This window comes from Pituophis catenifer, unplaced genomic scaffold, assembly GCF_029215685.1.
Source record: "Pituophis catenifer annectens isolate HBS135680 unplaced genomic scaffold, rPitCat1.0.hap2 SCAF_3, whole genome shotgun sequence".
In the NCBI taxonomy this organism is placed as follows: domain Eukaryota; kingdom Metazoa; phylum Chordata; class Lepidosauria; order Squamata; family Colubridae; genus Pituophis; species Pituophis catenifer.
The window spans coordinates 158,078,870-158,098,469 of NW_027256883.1; the positions used below are offsets into that span (position 1 = coordinate 158,078,870).

Genomic DNA, 19,600 nt, shown 5'->3' on the forward strand with positions numbered 1-19,600 from the left:
GACAATGCTGCCAGTCCCATATACCTGTAAACGTTGAGCTGCTCATATTACTGACAGTTGAAGTAGGAGTTTTTAGTCCATCATTATCACCCAGTTGGAGTTCTCTTTTTATAGACTGTTCTGGAATTAGATAAGGAAGACATTCCCGAGGTTGTGTCAGAGGCAAAGATGTCCCATCTAACTGTTTCTTTTTTCCTTCTTCCTCAGCTGAAACGGCAAAACGAGGCATTTCGAGAAGCCCAGAACAATGCCGACGGACAGTTAAGGGTGGGCTGGAGTCACTCTCTGTATGAGAGGATTCAGACACTGAGATATGTTTACGTAGTCTGAAAGAAAACAACAAAACACATTGCCATCACTCAGTTTGCACACAACAGGGTTTTAACATAAATCCATTAATGGTGGTAAAAAAGCATGGAAATACTAAAATCGGGCAAAGATAATTAAATTGAACTAATAAATGAAGAAAGAAAGTAAGGACAAGGAAAAAAATCAGACTGAACTTTATTTTTATTTACCTATTTATTACATTTATATCTTGACTATTTTTTACAGCAGCGGTCCTTAACCTTTGTGGGTTGAGGGGGCTGGGGGGGGGGGAGAAGGAAACTGGGCAGCATGAGTGGTGGGCCAGGGCACGCAGACACAGCCCTTGTGTGAGTGGCGAGCCAGGGTGCATGCATGCAGCACAACCTGCGTGAGTGGCGGGCTGGCGTGTATGCATGCTAGTGTTCGCCAGCCTGCCATGCACGTGCACAAGTCCCCGCCAGTCCACCACACATGCACGAGTGATCATTGGCCCGCCACTTGCTGAACATGCATGCTCCGGCCAGCCACTCAAATGGCCCAATTCCGAATAGGTCATGGCCTGGTAGTAGAATGTGACCCAGCAGTCGGGGACCCCTATTTTACAGGAAAGCAGCTTGTGAGGGGGAGTTTCCTTAAGATTACTCCTTTATTAACAGCTCTATAAAGTAGTCTGTACTGAGAGGCAGTTATGTGTCCAAAATTTGAGCTCTGTGCCTCAGGGGATGTAGAATTTGGGTCCTCCTGGTTCTTAAGACAGAGGCTGTTGCAGATGCTCTAGTGGATCTTGCTTGAGCAGGATATTGAACAAGATGTTATCTATAAATCCATAACTTAGAAATTAGAAATTCTAATTCTATGAATTTTTTTTTTTTTAATTTGATTTATATGCCGCCCTTCTCCGAAGACTCAGGGCGGCTTACAATGTGCTCAGCAATAGCCTTCATCCTTTTGTATATTTATACAAAGTCAGCTTATTGCCCCCACAACTGGGTCCTCAATTTACCGACCTTAGAAAGGATGGAAGGCTGAGTCAACCTTGAGCCTTGGCGAGATTCGAACCCTGCAGTAATTGCAGGCAGCTGGTCTTAATAACCAGCTTAATAACAGGGTGCCTTAAACCCCTGTACTACCAAGGCCCTTGGTAATCTCATCCCAATCTCTCTCTTTTTTCATAAAGCTAAATTAAACATTGTACTAAAATTGCATACTGATTTCTGATTTCATACATGTTTTTTTCTCTCTCCAAAAAATATCCCTTTCCCCAAAAGATAAGTAGAATATATTCACAAAAACTCACATTTCAGGGGATCCAATCACCCAGCTGCGGTCTCGATTCTTCAAGCCCACAAGGCTATCGTGTCTGTCATCCTTTTCTTCACTGAAGCTCCGTTTGGTGGGTGGTGGCGTTTTTCTCTCTTCGTGAATGGAAAGACGTTCCATGCTGCTATATACCTACAGGTACAATATAACTGTTCATCAGCAAACTAAATTATACTCAACTAAAATACTGATTTTGGTTATGTCTTTTGATTAGCTGTTACTTATCTATAATTGTATTCTCCATGAAATCTGAGAATTTAGACACATAAAACTGTGTCTAAAAACTATACCTGTGAAGAGTGCTATATAAACGATTCTAAAGTTTACAGAATTGTTTAAAGTACAGCAACCAATACCCTCCATGTATAGTGAAATTAGGCACAGATGCCACCATATCTCTTCAATTCCAAAGACCAACAAGGAGATTCTGAAGGAACAGTGAGTTACTTGAGACCAAGCACAATGGGATAGTGGACAGTGTGGATTCACAGATGACCATTCAGCGTAAACTACCATTACAAGTAAAACCACATCCTTTAAATGGACCTTGGAAGACTAGGAATAAACACTGATCCTGGAGAAATGATGTTAAACAGTACAAATAAAGAGAGAAAACACAACTGGCTTCCAAAGAGTGAAGTGATGGTGTTTAGAGATTATGGGGAAAAAACGCAAAACAATGTCTTGATTCAAGAAAAGGGCTAAGACTGACTTCAGAAGGAAGGAAATATCTTGGAAAATGATTATCTTGTCCCTATGAAAAATAAGAAAAGCAGGTTCTCATTGTAAGGAACTTCTAAAAGCCAACAAGACAGCTGTTAGAAAAGTTACTTTCAATGGGAGAAGATGTATTCAAAATGGTATCTTTAGGCTCAAAAGATTTTGACAGTAATACAGAGAGAACTGTTAGTGGACATGATAATTCAAAAGTTATATCCAGACAACTTTCAAACTATGTGTGCTCTCTTGAAGCAACACCTCCTCAGAAAAGGAAACCTGAATTTCCTCTTATATCTTACCTTCACATCTTTCACTGATAATGGATGCTATATAGATTTACAGAATTGTTGAGAGTCAGGCAGTGTACAAGTTTAAAATCACCACCACCACCTGAATTCTTGCTCTTCCGATGACAAGAGTCTATCAAATTAGTCTGTACTGGCCTAGGAATGTCCTGACATTCTCTGGCATGTGAATAAGAAATGGGGGTACCTTTCACAGAAAATGGTGGAATGCCACCATAGATGCTTAGTCATTGGCAAGATGGAGTGGTACCCTTGATAAAGGTAAAAATCATAGGGTTCCCTCACAGGCAACAGAAAATTCAATCAGTCTCCCAAAGAGATATCTTTGTTCCCAGACACTATTTGGGATATAGTAGAAACTTTGGAGAAACAAGCATGCTCCCAGACAGATAACTGCAAACTAAAAGAACTATCATGTGCGCATTTAATAAATGTAATATTTACAAATGTCTGGTGTGTGACTTTCATCAAGGCAAACATGGCATAGTTTATACACATTCAGGGGGAAACTTGCAAAATGGAGTCCTTCTGATGGACAGTCAGATAGATGCCTACAACAAGAGGACAATGATGGTCTGACAACTGTTGGAAATCTTGAAGAAGGACCAACAGAAGAATAAATAAAACAAATTGAATTAGGAAGGGAAAAAAGCATTTCTATTAAGCAAAGCCTCAGGTTGAATGTGCTAACACTATAAAAAAAAGGAGGAATTTGATGGACCTTACAGGAGCAGAACTTTTATTAACAATACTGTATGCTTTAAGAAATTCAGAATGGACCTCTGTGCAAACTCTTAACCCATATAGGTATGATGAAGAATAAAAAGATAATGGAACCCAACACTTTCTCAGAGTGGAAGAAATGAACCATACTAATATATTTTATTTATATTTATTTCTGCATACATACACACACATACATAATTAAATATATAACAATTAATTGGATCAAAAACATAATTTCTTGTATTAGTGCTCCCTAGAATTCTTTTTAAAACAGCTCAAACAACATTTGAAACAGTCATTTTGGAAAGCAGTACTTTATCTGTTTAATGCTGAAAATGAATAAGTTGGTAACATTTAAAAATCCATAGTTAATCTACTTCCCCCCAAAACTCCACAGTAATAAGCCTAACCCAAAGAGGTATTTCAAAGAGAAACTATACCCCCAACTGACCACTGTGCATATTCAATCATGCCTCAGTGGTTTTACACTGACATTTTAAATCACCGAAGAATTAATTGGAAGGAGAAAAGAAATTCATGTTTCTAAGACTGAACTCAACTGAGAATCTGATTTGCATATCAAACTGATGAAAATATCATTATAAAAAATTCACAACATCACAGGGTCGTTATTAATAAATTATCTGGCCCAATTGTCAGACAAGACTTTCAAATGAGCCACCCACTTTGAATACAGTATTATTCTTCAAAGTGTAAAATATAAGCATGCCAACATCACATCCCCTAAAGATACTGGTTTAGTTTCCACTTTATTCTCTCTGCTCCCTCACAGAACTCCTTTCCAGTTTATATCAACCTTAATTTTCTTACAATATTACTTAAGTTTGTAAAGTATCTGCTATATATACATACATGCATACATACAAACAAAAAAATAATGTGTGTGTTTATGTGCACGTGTAAACAAAAAGTAACTTCAGTTCAGGGGTGAAATCTAAAAATTTTTGCTACCGGGTCTGTGGGCGTGGCTTAATTAGTGGGCGGGGCTTGGTGGTAAGGTGACTAGGAGGGCGTGGCTTGTTGGTCAGGTGGGCGTGGCCAAGTCAATGTCACTTCTTTGCCCTTTTTTAACCTACAAAACACAACACAACTGGCTCACTCACAATATAAAAGCAGCTGTGCTAGACCCAAAATGGCCCCTGCAACAAGCAGGAACCTCACACAGCCACAAAAAGCCCAAAGAAACAACTTTCACACTTTACACACACACAACACAACACAACACAACACAACACAACACAACAGGCTCACCCACAATGTAAAAGCAGCTGTGCTAGACCCAAATTGGCCCCTGCAACAAGCAGGAACCTCACACAGCCACAAAAAGCCCAAAAAACCAACTTTCACACTTTACACACACAAAATTCCATACAGCTTTGTGAGATTTTGTGGGTTTGTGTAGTTAGATTGAAACACTACAGAAACACAATAAATCTCAGAAAGCTGCACAAATATTATTTTATTTTTATTTATTTTTATTTTTATATAAAAGCAGCTAAATTTAAAACTTCCTAAGCTTTAAATGGCTAGGTCTAAAAAAAGAACAACTAAAAAAACCCCTAATTAACTATTTTTTTAAAGCTCCCAAAGGAGAAAAAACTTACCCAATAGAACAGGGGTCTCCAACCTTGGCAACTTTAAGACTTGTAGACTTCAACTCCCAGAATTCCTCAGCCAGCTTTGCTTTGCTGGCTGAGGAATTCTGGGAGTTGAAGTCCACAACTCCCTGCCTGCTTGATTGCAGGCAGGGAGATTCAGTTGCTTGCTGATGCAATGGATTGCAGGGATTACAGCAAGGCGTTGTGACCAGCAGCTAAGGTAAGCAAGCTGAGGGGGAGGAGGGGAGGAATTTTTGCTACCGATTAGCAGGCAACTCAGCTGGGGTCATCAGAGCTTGGATCATCAGAACCATTTAAAGGGAAAAAAGTTTTTTTTCTTTTACATGGCTCTGGCGATCCAAGCTGAGTTGCCTGATTAGCAGGCAACTCAGCTGGGATCGTCAGAGTTTGGCTCGTCAGAGGCATTTAAAAGAAAAAAAGCCTCTGATGATCGCCCGGCTCAGCTGGGCATGGGAGGGCGGGGGCAGGGATTTTTACTACCGGTTCTCTGAACTGCACGCCGCCATCGCTACCTACTCGCCCGAGCCAGTCCGAACCAGGAGCATTTCACTCCTGCTTCAGTTGTATCTGCAGTTTCTAATTGTGATCAAAGAGAGTATGCGGCTTAAATTACTGAATGTAATGAATACTTATTAAATAGAATTTCAAAATTATATTCCATGAACAAGTCACTCATGTGCCTTCTATGTCATCAAATACATGTTTAGAATCTTTCATGATATCCTGACCTCACTGTTCAATTTCTATTTTAACACTGCTGAGAACCCAGCTTTGCAAAGATACGACATCACAAAAATTCAAAATATTCCATCACACCCTTGTGAATTTGATGCAATGCTCCAGAGCACAATCGTGGGGAGTTTGGGAACTGTGGCATATATCAAACTAACTTGTGACACCAGTCCTTTTTATAAAGAGCCCTCTATTGTACATATTGGTGACCTACTTTTGAAAAGTTGAGCTTCCAACATACTATAGAGAGTTTTTCAAATTGTTTTCATCAGAATTTTCAAAACCCATTTATTCAGCAACACCTCATACCTTGCTAAATCTAGGTGAACATGAGGAAAACTGTCTAATTTTCATATGATCATCATCATTTGTGTCTTCCTCCTCCTCAGAATCTAAGTGTTGATATCGCTCAGTACGAGCTGCAAACAAGAAAACAGATTTGAGCTCAAGTATTTGCACAAGGAGAAAGCCTACCATATTAGTATTTTCTGCACCTAGAAGCAAAGGTAGTGCGGTAAGGAATAGGTGGCTACCATAGTAGGTCATGAGCATGCCAGGGTGTGGCTGCTGCGGAGTGTGGGAGGATGCACAGGCACGGAGACATGTGCAGTGGGTACAAGCAGGCACACACTACAGAGTATAAGATCTTGGGGAGAAGTACAAGATCCTCAGGAGAAAAAGCAGTGTGGAGGGGAACAAGTTTCAGGAATTATTTGAAACTTTCCCTGCCCGCTTCCCCCTTGATTTGCTTGTGGGAAGCTGGCAGGGAAGATTCCAAATGGTGATCATGTGACCATAGGATGCTGGCAGGGGAGGTTCCAAATGGTGATCATGTGACCACAGAATGCTACAACCATTGTTAAATGCAAGCCAATTGCCAAGTACCCAATCATGATGTTGGGATGGCCAGAACTTTAAGGACTAGTTGTAAATACCACTCATTCATTGCTGTCGTAATTTCTTATATTTATGAAAACATAAGCAAGATGCTAAAATAATTATAATCTCTGATCATTTTTCCTTACTGTCAAAATAACTAGTATCATCTTCTGACTCTAATTGTGGGATAAATTCTGCTTTTTGCCGTAGTAATCCATTCCAGTCTAAGTCTTTGAAGAACCTGTGTTGTTTCACTTCAAAAGCACTACCTGTAATGACAATTGTGAGGAATTCTTCATATAGTAGCAAGTACAGTTCATCTAAAATCTGAATAAAAATCAGAGCTCAATAGAGACATGTTACACTAACTTTCTTCTCCAAAATAATGACAGGAGATGAATTGGTGATGTTTTAGGTCTTTGTGATAACAACCATAAATTCAAATACATCTGAATTACTTAACTATCATAAAGGAAGGAGTAAGGAGATACTGCATGTAAATATATGCATTTTTAAATTGTAAGTTAGTCTTTTATACAGTTTTTGTTTTTATGAGGAATGAGAATCCATGTTCAATCTCATAAATTCCAACAAAGCAACAAAGCAGAATGCAAAATGTTTTAATATTGTTGCTGATGGAAGTATATGGAACACTGAATAGAAATACTGGGACCTATCTAACTATTTCTCAGCAGATGCATTTTTAGAGGAATGTTTAAATATTGGCCAATATTAGTCTCTACTAAAACGAAATCCACCAATACAATAATTGTACTAAGTTATAAAGTGGCAAGAAACAAGCACTAAGATTACATATGCAATTATATTTTTGTATTATGGAACTATTTACACTTTTTGGGCTATTTCACTCTAAATGGACAAAATGGCATATAAGCAGCATATATGTATACCCAAAATGACATATAATCTAATATTAGTAAGTATGAAAAAATAAACAATTTACATGTCATTCTAAAATCATTTTTATAAATATGAAGCACCTGTTCCCAGTCTTTCCAAAGGGTTTTGTCGTAGGAGTTTACCAATTAAGTCCTGAGAATCTAGTGGTAAAGCTTCATCTCCTTCTGGCCAGACAATTTCATCTGCAGAAATCATATTGACAGGATTACACTCTGCACAGGATTCTATGCATAGAATAGTGTTTTCATGTCTCATGCCTCTCAACTTCTCCCTCAGATATAAGCCCACCCCTCTCCGCCCTTGCTACCAATTGCATTCTTCAGTTAGAAGTGTCTGAGGGATCTGATCATTGGGTCAAAATGATGAAAGCCAGATTGTGCTTTCATTCCTTTCATATGTTTGTGAAACGTCATGATACACATAAAAAAGGAGCAGAGCTTATACTGGAACAACACAATGCTGCTTTCATCTCCTGCCCTACTGACAACTCTGCTTTCAATGTCAGGAGACTTCTTAATGAGATGTACCAGATGATATGCACAAGAAAATTAATGTGGTATTACGAAAGACATTCTCCAGGTACACATAAAATTATTATCTATTCTTTCAACCACTGCTCGATTAAATGCATGTGTATAATATTAAATATAGTACATATAGATAGATAAAATAATTGGTTCAAGGACAGTCAATACTCAGAAAGGGCATGCCTGAAAGAAACAGTTTAGATTCTCTCCCTGGGACAAAAAGGAAAAAAAGCATTGCTGCTTTATTTTATTTTGTGCCTTCAAGTCAATGTTGACTCTTGGTGACTGCCTGGACATAAGGGGAACCTGGCAGGGAAGATTTCAGAAGTGGTTTGTCGTTGCCTCCTTCAGGGAGGGAGGGAGAGAAGAGGGGGGGGACTAGCCCAAGGTCACTCAGCTGCCTTTGTGCCCAAGACTAAAACTCATGGTCTCCAAGTTTCTAGACTGGTGATGTAATCCTATACCAAACTGGCTTTCACTGCTGCTTTAAGAGTTGTGTTAAGCTTAAATCTGAAATTCCATAAAGCAGCAGCAGCATTTTTCAGGCTCATATGGAAATCTGAAAAAAGTTAGTGTGCTTTAATGAGTAGCAAAATATGCTGCCCTCATAGGAGGTCTGAAGCACTTCTGAATCATTTTTGAAGTACAATATGCAGAGTGCTACTGAATGTACTGCAGGGTGGTTTTTTTTAGCATATGGCACGTGTTAGCCAGGGATCACCGAGGTGGCTGGTTGCCTCTGTGAAAGGATTTTTTTCTGGCGGTGTTATCTTACCCACAAGACGCCTAAATGGCAGTAGGCAATTGGGTGTTGTGACTCCGACTCCCGAGCCTGTCCTCATGGAGGAAGAGGACTCAGAAGGTGAGGGGGAGGAACTGACAAGGCCTCCCTCTCCAGGACCCTCCTCTCTGGCAATGCCTCAGGTTCCATCCGAAGGCCAGGAGGAACAGCCTGGGATGGGCCAGGAGGAAGGCATTTCGGAGCACCCATTGATAGAGAGTGATAATGATGAATCCTGCTTGATCCCAGGCAGCGTCGGAGGGAAAAGAGTGTGCAGCAAAGGAAGAGGCGTGGGAGGGCCAGGGATTGAGCTGAGTCACTGAGCCATGCCCCACAAGGGATAAAAGGGGGCGTGATTGCTCGGCAGGCTTTGTGACGGACAAAAGTTTAAACTCTAAAAGAGTCACATCGTGAATCCTGCACTTCAGCTCAGATATATTTTGGACTAAACTCTTGTGGATAATTTGTCGCTCTGGAAATGGACTGCAGATAAGGCCTCTCCTGCTTTTTGGGAGTACTAATTGGACTTGGCAGGTGTTTTATAGTTAGCTGCCAGAACTCTCGTCTGCCAGGAATTCTGGTCTGTTTATACAATAAATTATTGGCAAGCGTGTTTGATACTGCATTTGTCTGTGTGAGGACGGGGGACAGAACATCGGGGGAGGCTCCTTTCCTGTCCCTACGCGGTTTATTCACTCACGGGAATCGAGCCACGGAGCTACAGACCTCAGCAGAGTGCAGGCTCAGCGTCTTACCATGTGAGCCACCGCGGCCCCCATACATGTACTGAGGTGATATGGATATTTAGCTATCAACTGAGTTAATATTTTTTGTAATACAATTGTGTTGTATTACATAATACAATGTAATATAATTGTACTGTATGGAGGTTCTATGATCTAAAATAACATATTTAAGACTGTAACACATTCAAATGTTAAATAACATGCCACTATATATGGAAGTAGACTAATTTATTTTTTTACCAACCACACTGTATATATATTAAAATTATAACATTCTTCTTTTAGCATCTTTTACATTCAACATTTAGCATCTTGAATCCTACTCTCTATGAATGTAGTTCTACTCACAATACAGGGGTTTCCTGCCTCTCCCTTCCAAATGTTGTTAAACTTGGGAAGAATTCAAAAACCATAAAATAAAAGCCATAGGCCCATAGCAGAAACTAATAAAAGATTGGGAATACCCTTTTGGATCAGAGACAATGAAAACTGTATAACATGGCACATTAAAATCGCAATTTGTGCCATTTAAAAATATACAATACTTATATATTTGGTTGGCTACATCAACGAGGCAGGTCTTTGGTATGGTCCCAAAGTACCCATGTTCTGTTTTACTACTGCCAACATGGGTGAATTAGCCAAATTATATTATAGGTGAAGTCTTAAGTGTAATTGGCTCTGCTTCTGTGATTTCATGGATGACTTTGCAAATTTCAGGTTAGATAGTTGACAAATGAAGAACAGAAGCAAAACCTTTAATTTCCAAATAAGATTTATGCATCTCTTGCTTTTCTTGCACCCACTGAATTGATGTATGACATTTGCTTTTTAATGTTGATTTTATTGTATTGCAGGGGAAATTACCTTGGACCTGAAGGAGACAGTATCCATTTTCCAAAATGAGATAAGCTTACTAAATAATGATAATAAATTACAAATATTGTTCTTATTTAATTAAATTTATCAATTTCAAGAAGACATTTAATACTTATAAAAGTTGGATACCTACCACTGATAACTTGCCCAAATAACTCTTCTGTGGTGTCTCCAAAAAAAGGAACACAACCAACTAGAAATTCATACAAGATTATTCCCATGGCCCACCAGTCCACAGGCTTTCCATAACCTTGCCGCAATATTACTTCAGGCGCAATGTATTCTGGAGTCCCACATACCTGAAAAGAAAATATAAAAATGTTATGATGTAGAAAATCTCTAATGAAGAAATTCGAACAATAAAATTATAATGTAAATCATGTTTAAACAATGTGGAACAGCTTCATTATTCATTGCAAAAAAAGTAAATATTTTTAATTAAACACTTGCGCAAAAACATTTGAGATTTGATTAATTTAAATCTGTCCAAACTGAATAGAATTTTTCATTGCTATACTTAAAGGAGTTAAAACTTCAATTTCACTGCGCTGTTTCTGGGTCAAGGTATAAAACCCATGTTGAACATATTTGCTTTAGGCAGTTTTTAAAAATTAATATATGCAGATATGCATAGTAATTTCAAAACTGTAATTTTGGCTTACTTGCTTATCCAAGAATTCTCTGGCATCTTTCTCAATATGACCTTCGTACAGATTAGTTGTCAAACTCATTAAGCCAATTTTGGAGAGGCCAAAATCAGTCAATTTGACGTGACCCATTGAGGTTATGAGAAGACTGAAAAAGGGGAATACAGATTAGTATTAGAATGCCATTTATGAACATTTAATCATGCCACAATACCATGCTATTATTTATCAACACCCTCTAACAAATATTACATAGGCTGTCCTCGACGTATGACCACAGCTGAGCCCAAAAATTCTGTTGCTAATCAAGACAGGTTGTTAAGTGAGGTTTGCCCCATTTTACGACCTTTTTGCTACAGTTGTTGAGAATCACTCAAGTTGTTAAGTGAATCTGGCTTCTTCCATTGACTTTGCTTGTCAGAAGCTGGCTGAAAGGTTACAAATGGTGATCACGTGACCCTGAGACTGTGTGGGACAGTGCAACTCCAATAAATACATGCCAGGTGCCAAGTGCCTGAATTTTGATCACATGACCATGGGGATGCTGCAATGGTCATTAAGTGTAAAAACTGGTGAGGTTTTTTTCAATACTATTGAAAATCACTAAATGAATGGTAATAAGTCAAGAACTACCTATAACTTTAATATCTCATTACTGTAGAAAATATCTATCAGTATTAGTGAACCTTTTCGGCACCGGGTGCCGAAATGGGAGCGCGCACGTGGGGGAGCGCCAGAAACTGGAAGAGCAAATCCCCGGCATGCACATGTGGGAGCGCCGGAAACCGGAAGAGCAGTTCCCCAGCATGCATATGCGCGCTGGGAAGCTGGTCTTCTGGTTTCTGGCATGTGCATGCACGGCGGCCACCTGGTCTTAAGATTTTTGGCATGCACGCGCATGAAGACCAATTGCCTGGCATGCATGTGCATTCCAGAAACCAGAAGTTTAGCTTCCCAGCATGCGCAAAGCCAGATTTAGCTATGTCCTAGCCCAAGTTTGTTTCTGGCCAGGGTTACTGGCAATTCTATTACCATTTATTATCAGCACATGGCCTATGAGGTTAATATTTTCACTATAATATGACTTTTGACATACATTTCCCCATTTGTACATGTAACTAACAATCGCCATTTATATATATCTAAGCCTTGCTATAAAAGGAACTACTTGCTACATAACATTTTAAAGAAAAAAACCAGAGTCTAATTTGAGTCAGATTTGAATACTTTTATATACAAACACTGAATTGGACCCAAATCTAGTAATGCTTTTAAACAAATTAATTTAAATCAAAAAGCTTTTTTAAAAAATTGCTCTTTAATTGATTTCTGGTTACTACATCCATGTACATTTCTTGCCAGTGTTACAGAACTGATTTTTCATTGCTTTCTTCCAGAAAATTTAAAATCTTACTAGTTTAAATTCTTACTAATTTAAATTCTATCTTTATTCTTTGCTTAATGTCTCACATATTAAAGGTCTGAGCCAAGTACATGTGTATAAAATGATAAAATGATAGCCCTGTTCACCTTGCACTTTTACTGGGTATTAAATGTAGTGTCATTGTAGAAGGACAATCAAAACTTTCCTATTGTTGAGATGCCTCATTTTAAATTTAGGACACAATTAATGAAAGAATAGTTTTTCAATACATTTTATTGAAATAATCACAATCTGATATTTGTCAAGAAGCAATTCAAGAATAAATATTGTAATGAAAGGTTGCCCTTCCAAAGGAGAAAAAAATAGTACAAGTTGTTGCTACAGATATTTTTAGAATGAACAGCTGCAACTGCAAGTACAAACATGAGAAGTTAAAAGCATACTTGTCAGGTTTTAGATCACGGTGGACAATTCCATAATTGTGGAGATATTCTAATGCCAGTACAGTTTCTGCAAAATACATTCTTGCCATATCTACAGGCAATGCTCCAATGTTCTTCAAAAGAGTTGCACAATCCCCTCCTAGATCACAATAAAAACATAATTTCTGTGTTCACTATCGGACTACACAAAGCTGACAGTATATCATGCTATATACAATATATTCCTATCTGTGTCTAATCAAAAGAGAAACGCTAGACTAGGAGTTTTGAATGTTATTTTATTGGACCAATATTTGTCCAATATTTTAGTCCAATGCATTATCTTTGAAATAATAGATCAGTTTCCAGATTCATTCTCAATAGGTGCACATAACTGAGGAATGTTACATTAATATATAAAAGGAGCCACATACTCTGCCATACAATGCTAAACAGATAATGATATGGAGGAAGACCAGGGAAATGTGAGGCAGATAGGAATATAATTTGGTGGTGATGAATTAGGAAAAATCAGTGGGAAGTATTTGGTGCCTGTTTCCTCTTCTGGATCAATTAGCTCATTCCACATCCAGCTGTATTGCTTTGGCTGCTGTTGATAAATGCCAACTCTATTGGTAAGATCTCTTTAATTCAGAATAAAGTGATGGACAAATATGCTGACTTGGCATTTATTACTGAAATATGGTGGAACAGAGCAAGTTTTATAGCACAATATATTCATTCTATCTTGAAAGATATGAAACAAATCCTAGGCTGAGAAAATAATGAATGTACCCTAGCATCTAAATGAATCATTATATTTAATCTCTCTCTTCCTAATGAAAACCATTTTGATTAATATATTTACTATAATGTCTGGGTAAATTCTGGATACCTTCCACATACTCCATGACCATGCAAAGATGCCGCTTGGTTTCAAAGGAGCAAAACATGCTGACAACAAAAGGATTTTCTGCAAAAGTTAGGATATCCCTCTCCACAAAAGCTTGCTGAATTTGGTTCCTCAAAATAAGGTTCTGCTTATTAATCTTCTTCATTGCAAAACGCTGACGTGTACTCCGGTGGCGCACCAAGAACACTGCACTATGGTAACACATGGACAATATGTTATATAGGAAATGAGAAAGAATACATCTGAAGTTTCACCTGTTTGACCAGTCCATAAAGCTAGAAAGAACTCACAAAATTGACAGGATTAACTAGCACCAAGTAATTTGTCTTTGTTCTCCAGACTTTACTTGAATTTTAAAGTTAATTCTTTTATAGTAAAGGATAGTTTTATATGGGATTCAATAATCATGAATGAAAGTAGAAACCAAGAAAGAACAAAAGACTCTTAGAAATAAATCTACAGTATTTACCAAGTTAGCATTACAAAATTTGAAATATTGAATCTGTTTCATTCATATGTAACTTTTTCTTCAAATATAACTTCTATAGTCAAATATTATTTTTATTTTTATCAACTCCCTGTGTATTAAGATTTGTATACCCTTTTGTTTGACTCAGTATCCCTCTGAAAAAAATGGCCACTTTCCTTTCTTTGAAGAGACTTTCAGGTAGAGGTGTGCAGCCATTTAATCCAAAAGAGAAAAAGTACATCTAAAGCACCTATCAGTGTCTCCTTCAGCTGACAGGTACAGCAAATGTGTTCAGTCAGATCTGTTCCAAAGCATCTTTTCTGCTTCAGATCGGAAGCTGCACATCCATATTTATTAGGGATTTGCAAAACATTCTGCATATAAACGAATCTGTATACAGAACAGCTAGTTTGGGATTGTGTCAGCCCAAGTCAAAACATTTTCTAGATATGGTCCTGCTGCTATCAGTTTGGGCTCAATGTGTGATGGAACTTTGTGGGGAAATAGCAGGAACGGAAGAAGCAACTGGTACATCTAGAGAGCCATTCTGAAGCTAACTAATTATAGAGATTGGCAAGTGAGTTACAAAGGAAAAAATTGCAGCTTGACAATTGGACTCATTGATGGACTGGTGCATCTGCTTGATCAGGGGATAACTGGTGTGCAAGTATTTAGTTGCCTGCTGCCTCAGAGACAACCTCCAGGTCTCAATTCCATTTCTATTTTTTCCATTTGTAGTTTTAATTTTGATCCAAGATACTGTATTGAACGAGAGCTTTAATCAGATGTAAAAAAAGAGAAAAGAATGAAAGAGAGATTCAGTCAGTTTTTGAGTTTAAATACACCCTTTCACCCAAATCAAGATAGTTGGCTTATTGGGGGATTCCTCCAATGAGTTCTGTGACCACACACTGGTACTGAGGGCATTGCAACTTGCAAGAAATGTGAGCATATGCATTCAAGAAGGCCCTTTCTTTTTATATTTTAACAAGAGGTTTGCCCATAGGGCTTCTCTTCCCTCCCATCTCCAGTTTAAGGTTCACTCATTACACTATCTAAACCATGTTGCTTCCTTATAAAAACTTCACTAAATAAACCAAGGCTGTGAGAGCTAAGCTACTGGGAGTGGGTATATGATTAATATTTAGTGATCAACATAAGATATAAGGAGGCTTGATTTTAGCACTATGCCTAGTCTTCCTGAAGCAGCAGTGGTGCCATGTAATGGCCTCGTGGTGACTCAGGAGCATTTCCCCTTCATAAAATGAATGGGAGTTGGCATTTCAGGAAACCATCCAGCCATTTCTCTTGTTAGGAACACAAGAATAGAAATAATGGTTGGAGAAGGAGGAGCAACTATTGCCTCCTAAATGTAAGTGCACTGAAAGCACAGTGCATGGTGGTTCTGGTGACCCAGATGCAACAGCAGAACTCTAACTATGACCAAAGAGGACATGCCACAGGCATGATATGCAAGGTGCTTATCTGCAGAGGAAGTGGGCAGTTGTAGCAAGTTGACATTTTGTCATGACACAGCTACCCAAAGGGGTGAGATCTGCATGATAATACTATGACATATTTAAATGCCCCTACTCCCTACAGCCCCCTTTGGGGAAAAGGGACAATAGCTGATTAGAGTCAGACTGCTTCTAGTAAGGTGTTGACTAGTGATGATGACTAGCCAGGAGGATAGAGTGGTCTAAAGGCATCAGGCATGACATATGGTGTCATACAGATAATGTCTTTGAGGGACCAGCAATTCAATCTGGTGCAGGATGCCAGTTTCTGATTGCTTTGATTATGAATATGCCACTTTCAGCAGGCAAATTATACCTTCCGTATACTTGGAACTGTGAGCAGCAGCACACCTCAACATTTATCTCCAATTCATCTTGGATATTTGGGCCACCTAACATGGAATAGGCACTTCTTATATGACACTCACTGTCACACTGGTACGTGGGTATGAAAAGGTCTTTGCTGCTATAGTTCTGTCAGTTCTCATGTTAATTGTGTAAAATGATTTCTGCTTTGAGGTGGCCAGCGCCAGGTCATCTCAGCTGTCACTAAGATGAATGCTGTTATAGATATATGCAATATGATTACTTCCACTTGGATGTTAAGGGGAGGCCTGCTCACATTACAAAATAAGGGAGAAATCCATCCCTGTAGCGGAGGGATGAACTCTCTATCCTTGCATTATCAGGATTCAAATTCTGTGGAAACTTGCAGTGATGGTTTTCTTATTAAATGCATTGCTGCTGAACACATGAAATTCACACATGGAAGTGCGACCTTAGAAAGATAGGGCTCATTTCCACCCCTTTTGTAATTATTGTTATTACTGTGGCACTTCCCAATAGTGGTTTGTTTCTTTCTAAAACAGCAGTGTAAGGGAGGAAGAGCACACTAATTTTCTCATCTTATTACCCTCCTCCAAGGTTTCAGCAGAACCACCACAGGAACCAGCGTTATTCTACTGCAGAGCTATCACAAATTTCAAGGGAGGGAAGCATCTTAAAGTTAGAAAACAGCCTACAGTTTTATTCCTGTAATTTACAAAACAAATGGCATATACAATCTCTTCCACAGCCATTTTAAAATATTAACATGCTAATATTGGCATTCCCACAACATTAACCTATTTTTTAAAATAAGATTTTAAAATAAGATTTTAAAAAACAAATGCTAGTATAACTTATTAATCTTACCCATATGCCCCATTACTGATCAATTTAATAGTTTCAAACTCCTCTTCTGATGGTGTTTTCTTGGATTGCACAGTTGCTCCCCGGTTCTGAAAATAGCAAAAATAGCTTTCATTCTACTTTTAATCTATTAAATATGTAACTGATATTAACCACTGACCCATTTCTTCTTTGGAAGTATAAATGAATAGAAATATTATGATTTCATTGTGCTAAAGCTACTTGTGATTTTTCTGTTACCCTGACAATTTCCGTAATAAAAGGAAGGAGCTTGAACCGGACGACCTGATAAGTGAACAGAGTGCTTGGTGAAATAAGGACTGCCCACCTGTGGGTTGGATCCCTGGCCCTCCTGGGTGGTATGAGCTGTGAAGGAGTCAACGAGGAACTGGATCTCACTTCTGATGAATGCCTCCTTGCAAGAAGAGCTAATACAGCCATTCTTCAAAAAGGCACACATAACCCTATTCCTTAAAGAAATAGGCTGAGACTCAACTTAAGCAAAATTAAATGACAGTTGATTCAGAAGTCAAGAGAGTCCAGAACAGTAATAACTTTAGTGTTAAATGAGGTCACACTTCCTACAAAAAGATATGATGGTGTGTGTGTGTGACAATAAGAGTAATTTCTCAAAATTCCAACCTAATATGATTTTTTTATGAGCCGTGGTGGCGCAGTGGTTAGAATGCAATATTGGAAGCCAATTCTGCTGACCGCAAGTAGTTTGATCCTCACCAGCTCAAGGTTGACTCAGTCTTCCATCCTTCTGAGGTCAGTTAAATGAGGACCCAGATTGCTGGGAGCAATATGTTGATTCTGTAAACCACTTAGAGCAGGGGTGTCAAACTCGCAGCCAGATGCGTCACGTGCTGGCCCCGCCCTCACCCGGTTTAGCAAAGGGGGGGGGAAGTCCCGATATGTCATGTGACACTGCCATGACAATGTGAGTTTGATACCCCTCACTTAGAGAGTGCTGTAAAGCACTATGAAGTGGTATATAAGTCTAAGTGCTATTGCTATTTATCAAACAGAAATATGGCTACTCTAACAAATTTAATTTTCTATTCATTTTCTAAATATTTTCCATTATAATACTTAATTTTATTCAACAGATAGCTACTGTGGATATAGAAAGTCTGTACACCCCTGTTAAAGTGCCAGGTTTTTGAGATGAAAAAAAAAATCAGACCAAAATAAATCCCCCAGAATTTTCCCACCTTTGCTCAATCGAATGGAAAAACAAACTGGAATCCATAGGGAGGAAAAATAAAAATAAAAAACTAGAATAATGTGACTGTAACAGCTTGTATGTTATAGTAAAGGTGGAAAAAATTCTGATGTGCTTTATCTTGGTCTGACTTTTTTACACTCAAAAACCTGGCACTTCAACAGGGGGGTGTAGAGACTCTATATCCACTGTAATTATCATTAGAAAAAAATGTACGCATGCACAACTTATACTTTGCTAATAGCAGTGCAGAAACGTTTTTGTATTATGGAATGGAGCTGTTAAATCACTACCTTTCCTTCCGCCGAATCATCTGTCTCTGGAGTATCTGGACTATCACAACTATTCAGCTGGGCCATTTCTGGAAAGAAAGGGAAAATATGCTTTTAAGATGTAACAGTATACAATCATTGGTATTCAAAGAATAATACACCTACTCCCTTATCTCATTTGCAGTCCTTCCTGCACAGCTTTGTGTGTGTGTGTTTGTGTGTGTGTGTGTGTGTGCCTTTGAGTCAGCCTTGACACCTGGCAATTGCTGAACAATTCCCTACAGTTTTCTTGACAGCATTTTTAAAAGTAGTTTGCCACTGCCTACCTTCTTCCTTGGCCTGAGAAACACTGACTAGTATAAAGAGTGGGAGAGTTTTTGCAGGGGGCCTATACTGGATGCTGGTCGGTAGAAAACAGTAGCACACAAGATTTTTCATGCTGAGAATTTTTCGGCCAAACCAAAATGTCATGGATGGTCACTGTAATTAACTTATATCACTTTACTTTGTAACTATGCAAATACATCTCCTTAGTATTGGTAAGGTTATTCTGAATAATATATAGGATAGGTTCTATATTTTCTCATAACAAAAGAGACCTTTTTATGTTTAAAATAAGTGAGGTGGCTATAATGTTCATTTTTGAAAAATCAGTGTCCTATATCAGTGTCCTAGCTTTTTGTATGTTACAGGTTTTTCGCTTTCTGTTGCTTTTTTTTAATTTCAAAGTTATTTCAGTCTATGAGTCATATAAAGCCTCAGCAAAATTCCAAGACAAAAATGAAAAATAGCAAATACCATTTGTCATCTTCAGTACAAATTATTGTACTCTTGACGCTTGCTGTAAAAAACACTTTCTCCTATAAAAAGCTAATTTACCCTTTCACTGTTTTTGTGTGCAATATTCAGAAAAATTAGTCCGCAATATGGTGAATTTCTATTTAATGCACAAGATATACAACAATGAAAGATACAATATGCATGGTCACTTCACACACAAAATTAGTGGGCTAATTCTAGTATTGAGCAGTCAAGAATAGAACAACACAGTGTTTCTCAATCTCGGTGGCTT

General features: G+C 38.3%; 1 protein-coding gene across 5 annotated transcripts in view; it reads right to left on the bottom strand.

Annotated features, from left to right (window-relative positions):
- Positions 1-19,600, bottom strand: part of MAST2 (microtubule associated serine/threonine kinase 2) — a 175,652-nt gene that overhangs the window by 16,642 nt on the left and 139,410 nt on the right. For 4 of the 5 annotated variants that reach the window (XM_070941371.1, XM_070941372.1, XM_070941370.1 and 1 more), the window contains 11 exons: positions 18,550-18,617; positions 17,032-17,117; positions 13,834-14,042; positions 12,960-13,098; positions 11,148-11,280; positions 10,619-10,784; positions 7,633-7,734; positions 6,778-6,900; positions 6,062-6,171; positions 1,607-1,761; positions 25-326 (listed from right to left, as the gene is read on the bottom strand). In XM_070941371.1, coding sequence (XP_070797472.1) covers positions 25-326; positions 1,607-1,761; positions 6,062-6,171; positions 6,778-6,900; positions 7,633-7,734; positions 10,619-10,784; positions 11,148-11,280; positions 12,960-13,098; positions 13,834-14,042; positions 17,032-17,117; positions 18,550-18,617 — 1,593 coding nt within the window. Of the gene's footprint in view, positions 1-24; positions 327-1,606; positions 1,762-6,061; positions 6,172-6,777; positions 6,901-7,632; positions 7,735-10,614; positions 10,785-11,147; positions 11,281-12,959; positions 13,099-13,833; positions 14,043-17,031; positions 17,118-18,549; positions 18,618-19,600 lie in introns of all 5 variants that reach the window. The other variant, XM_070941374.1, reaches the window with a different exon arrangement.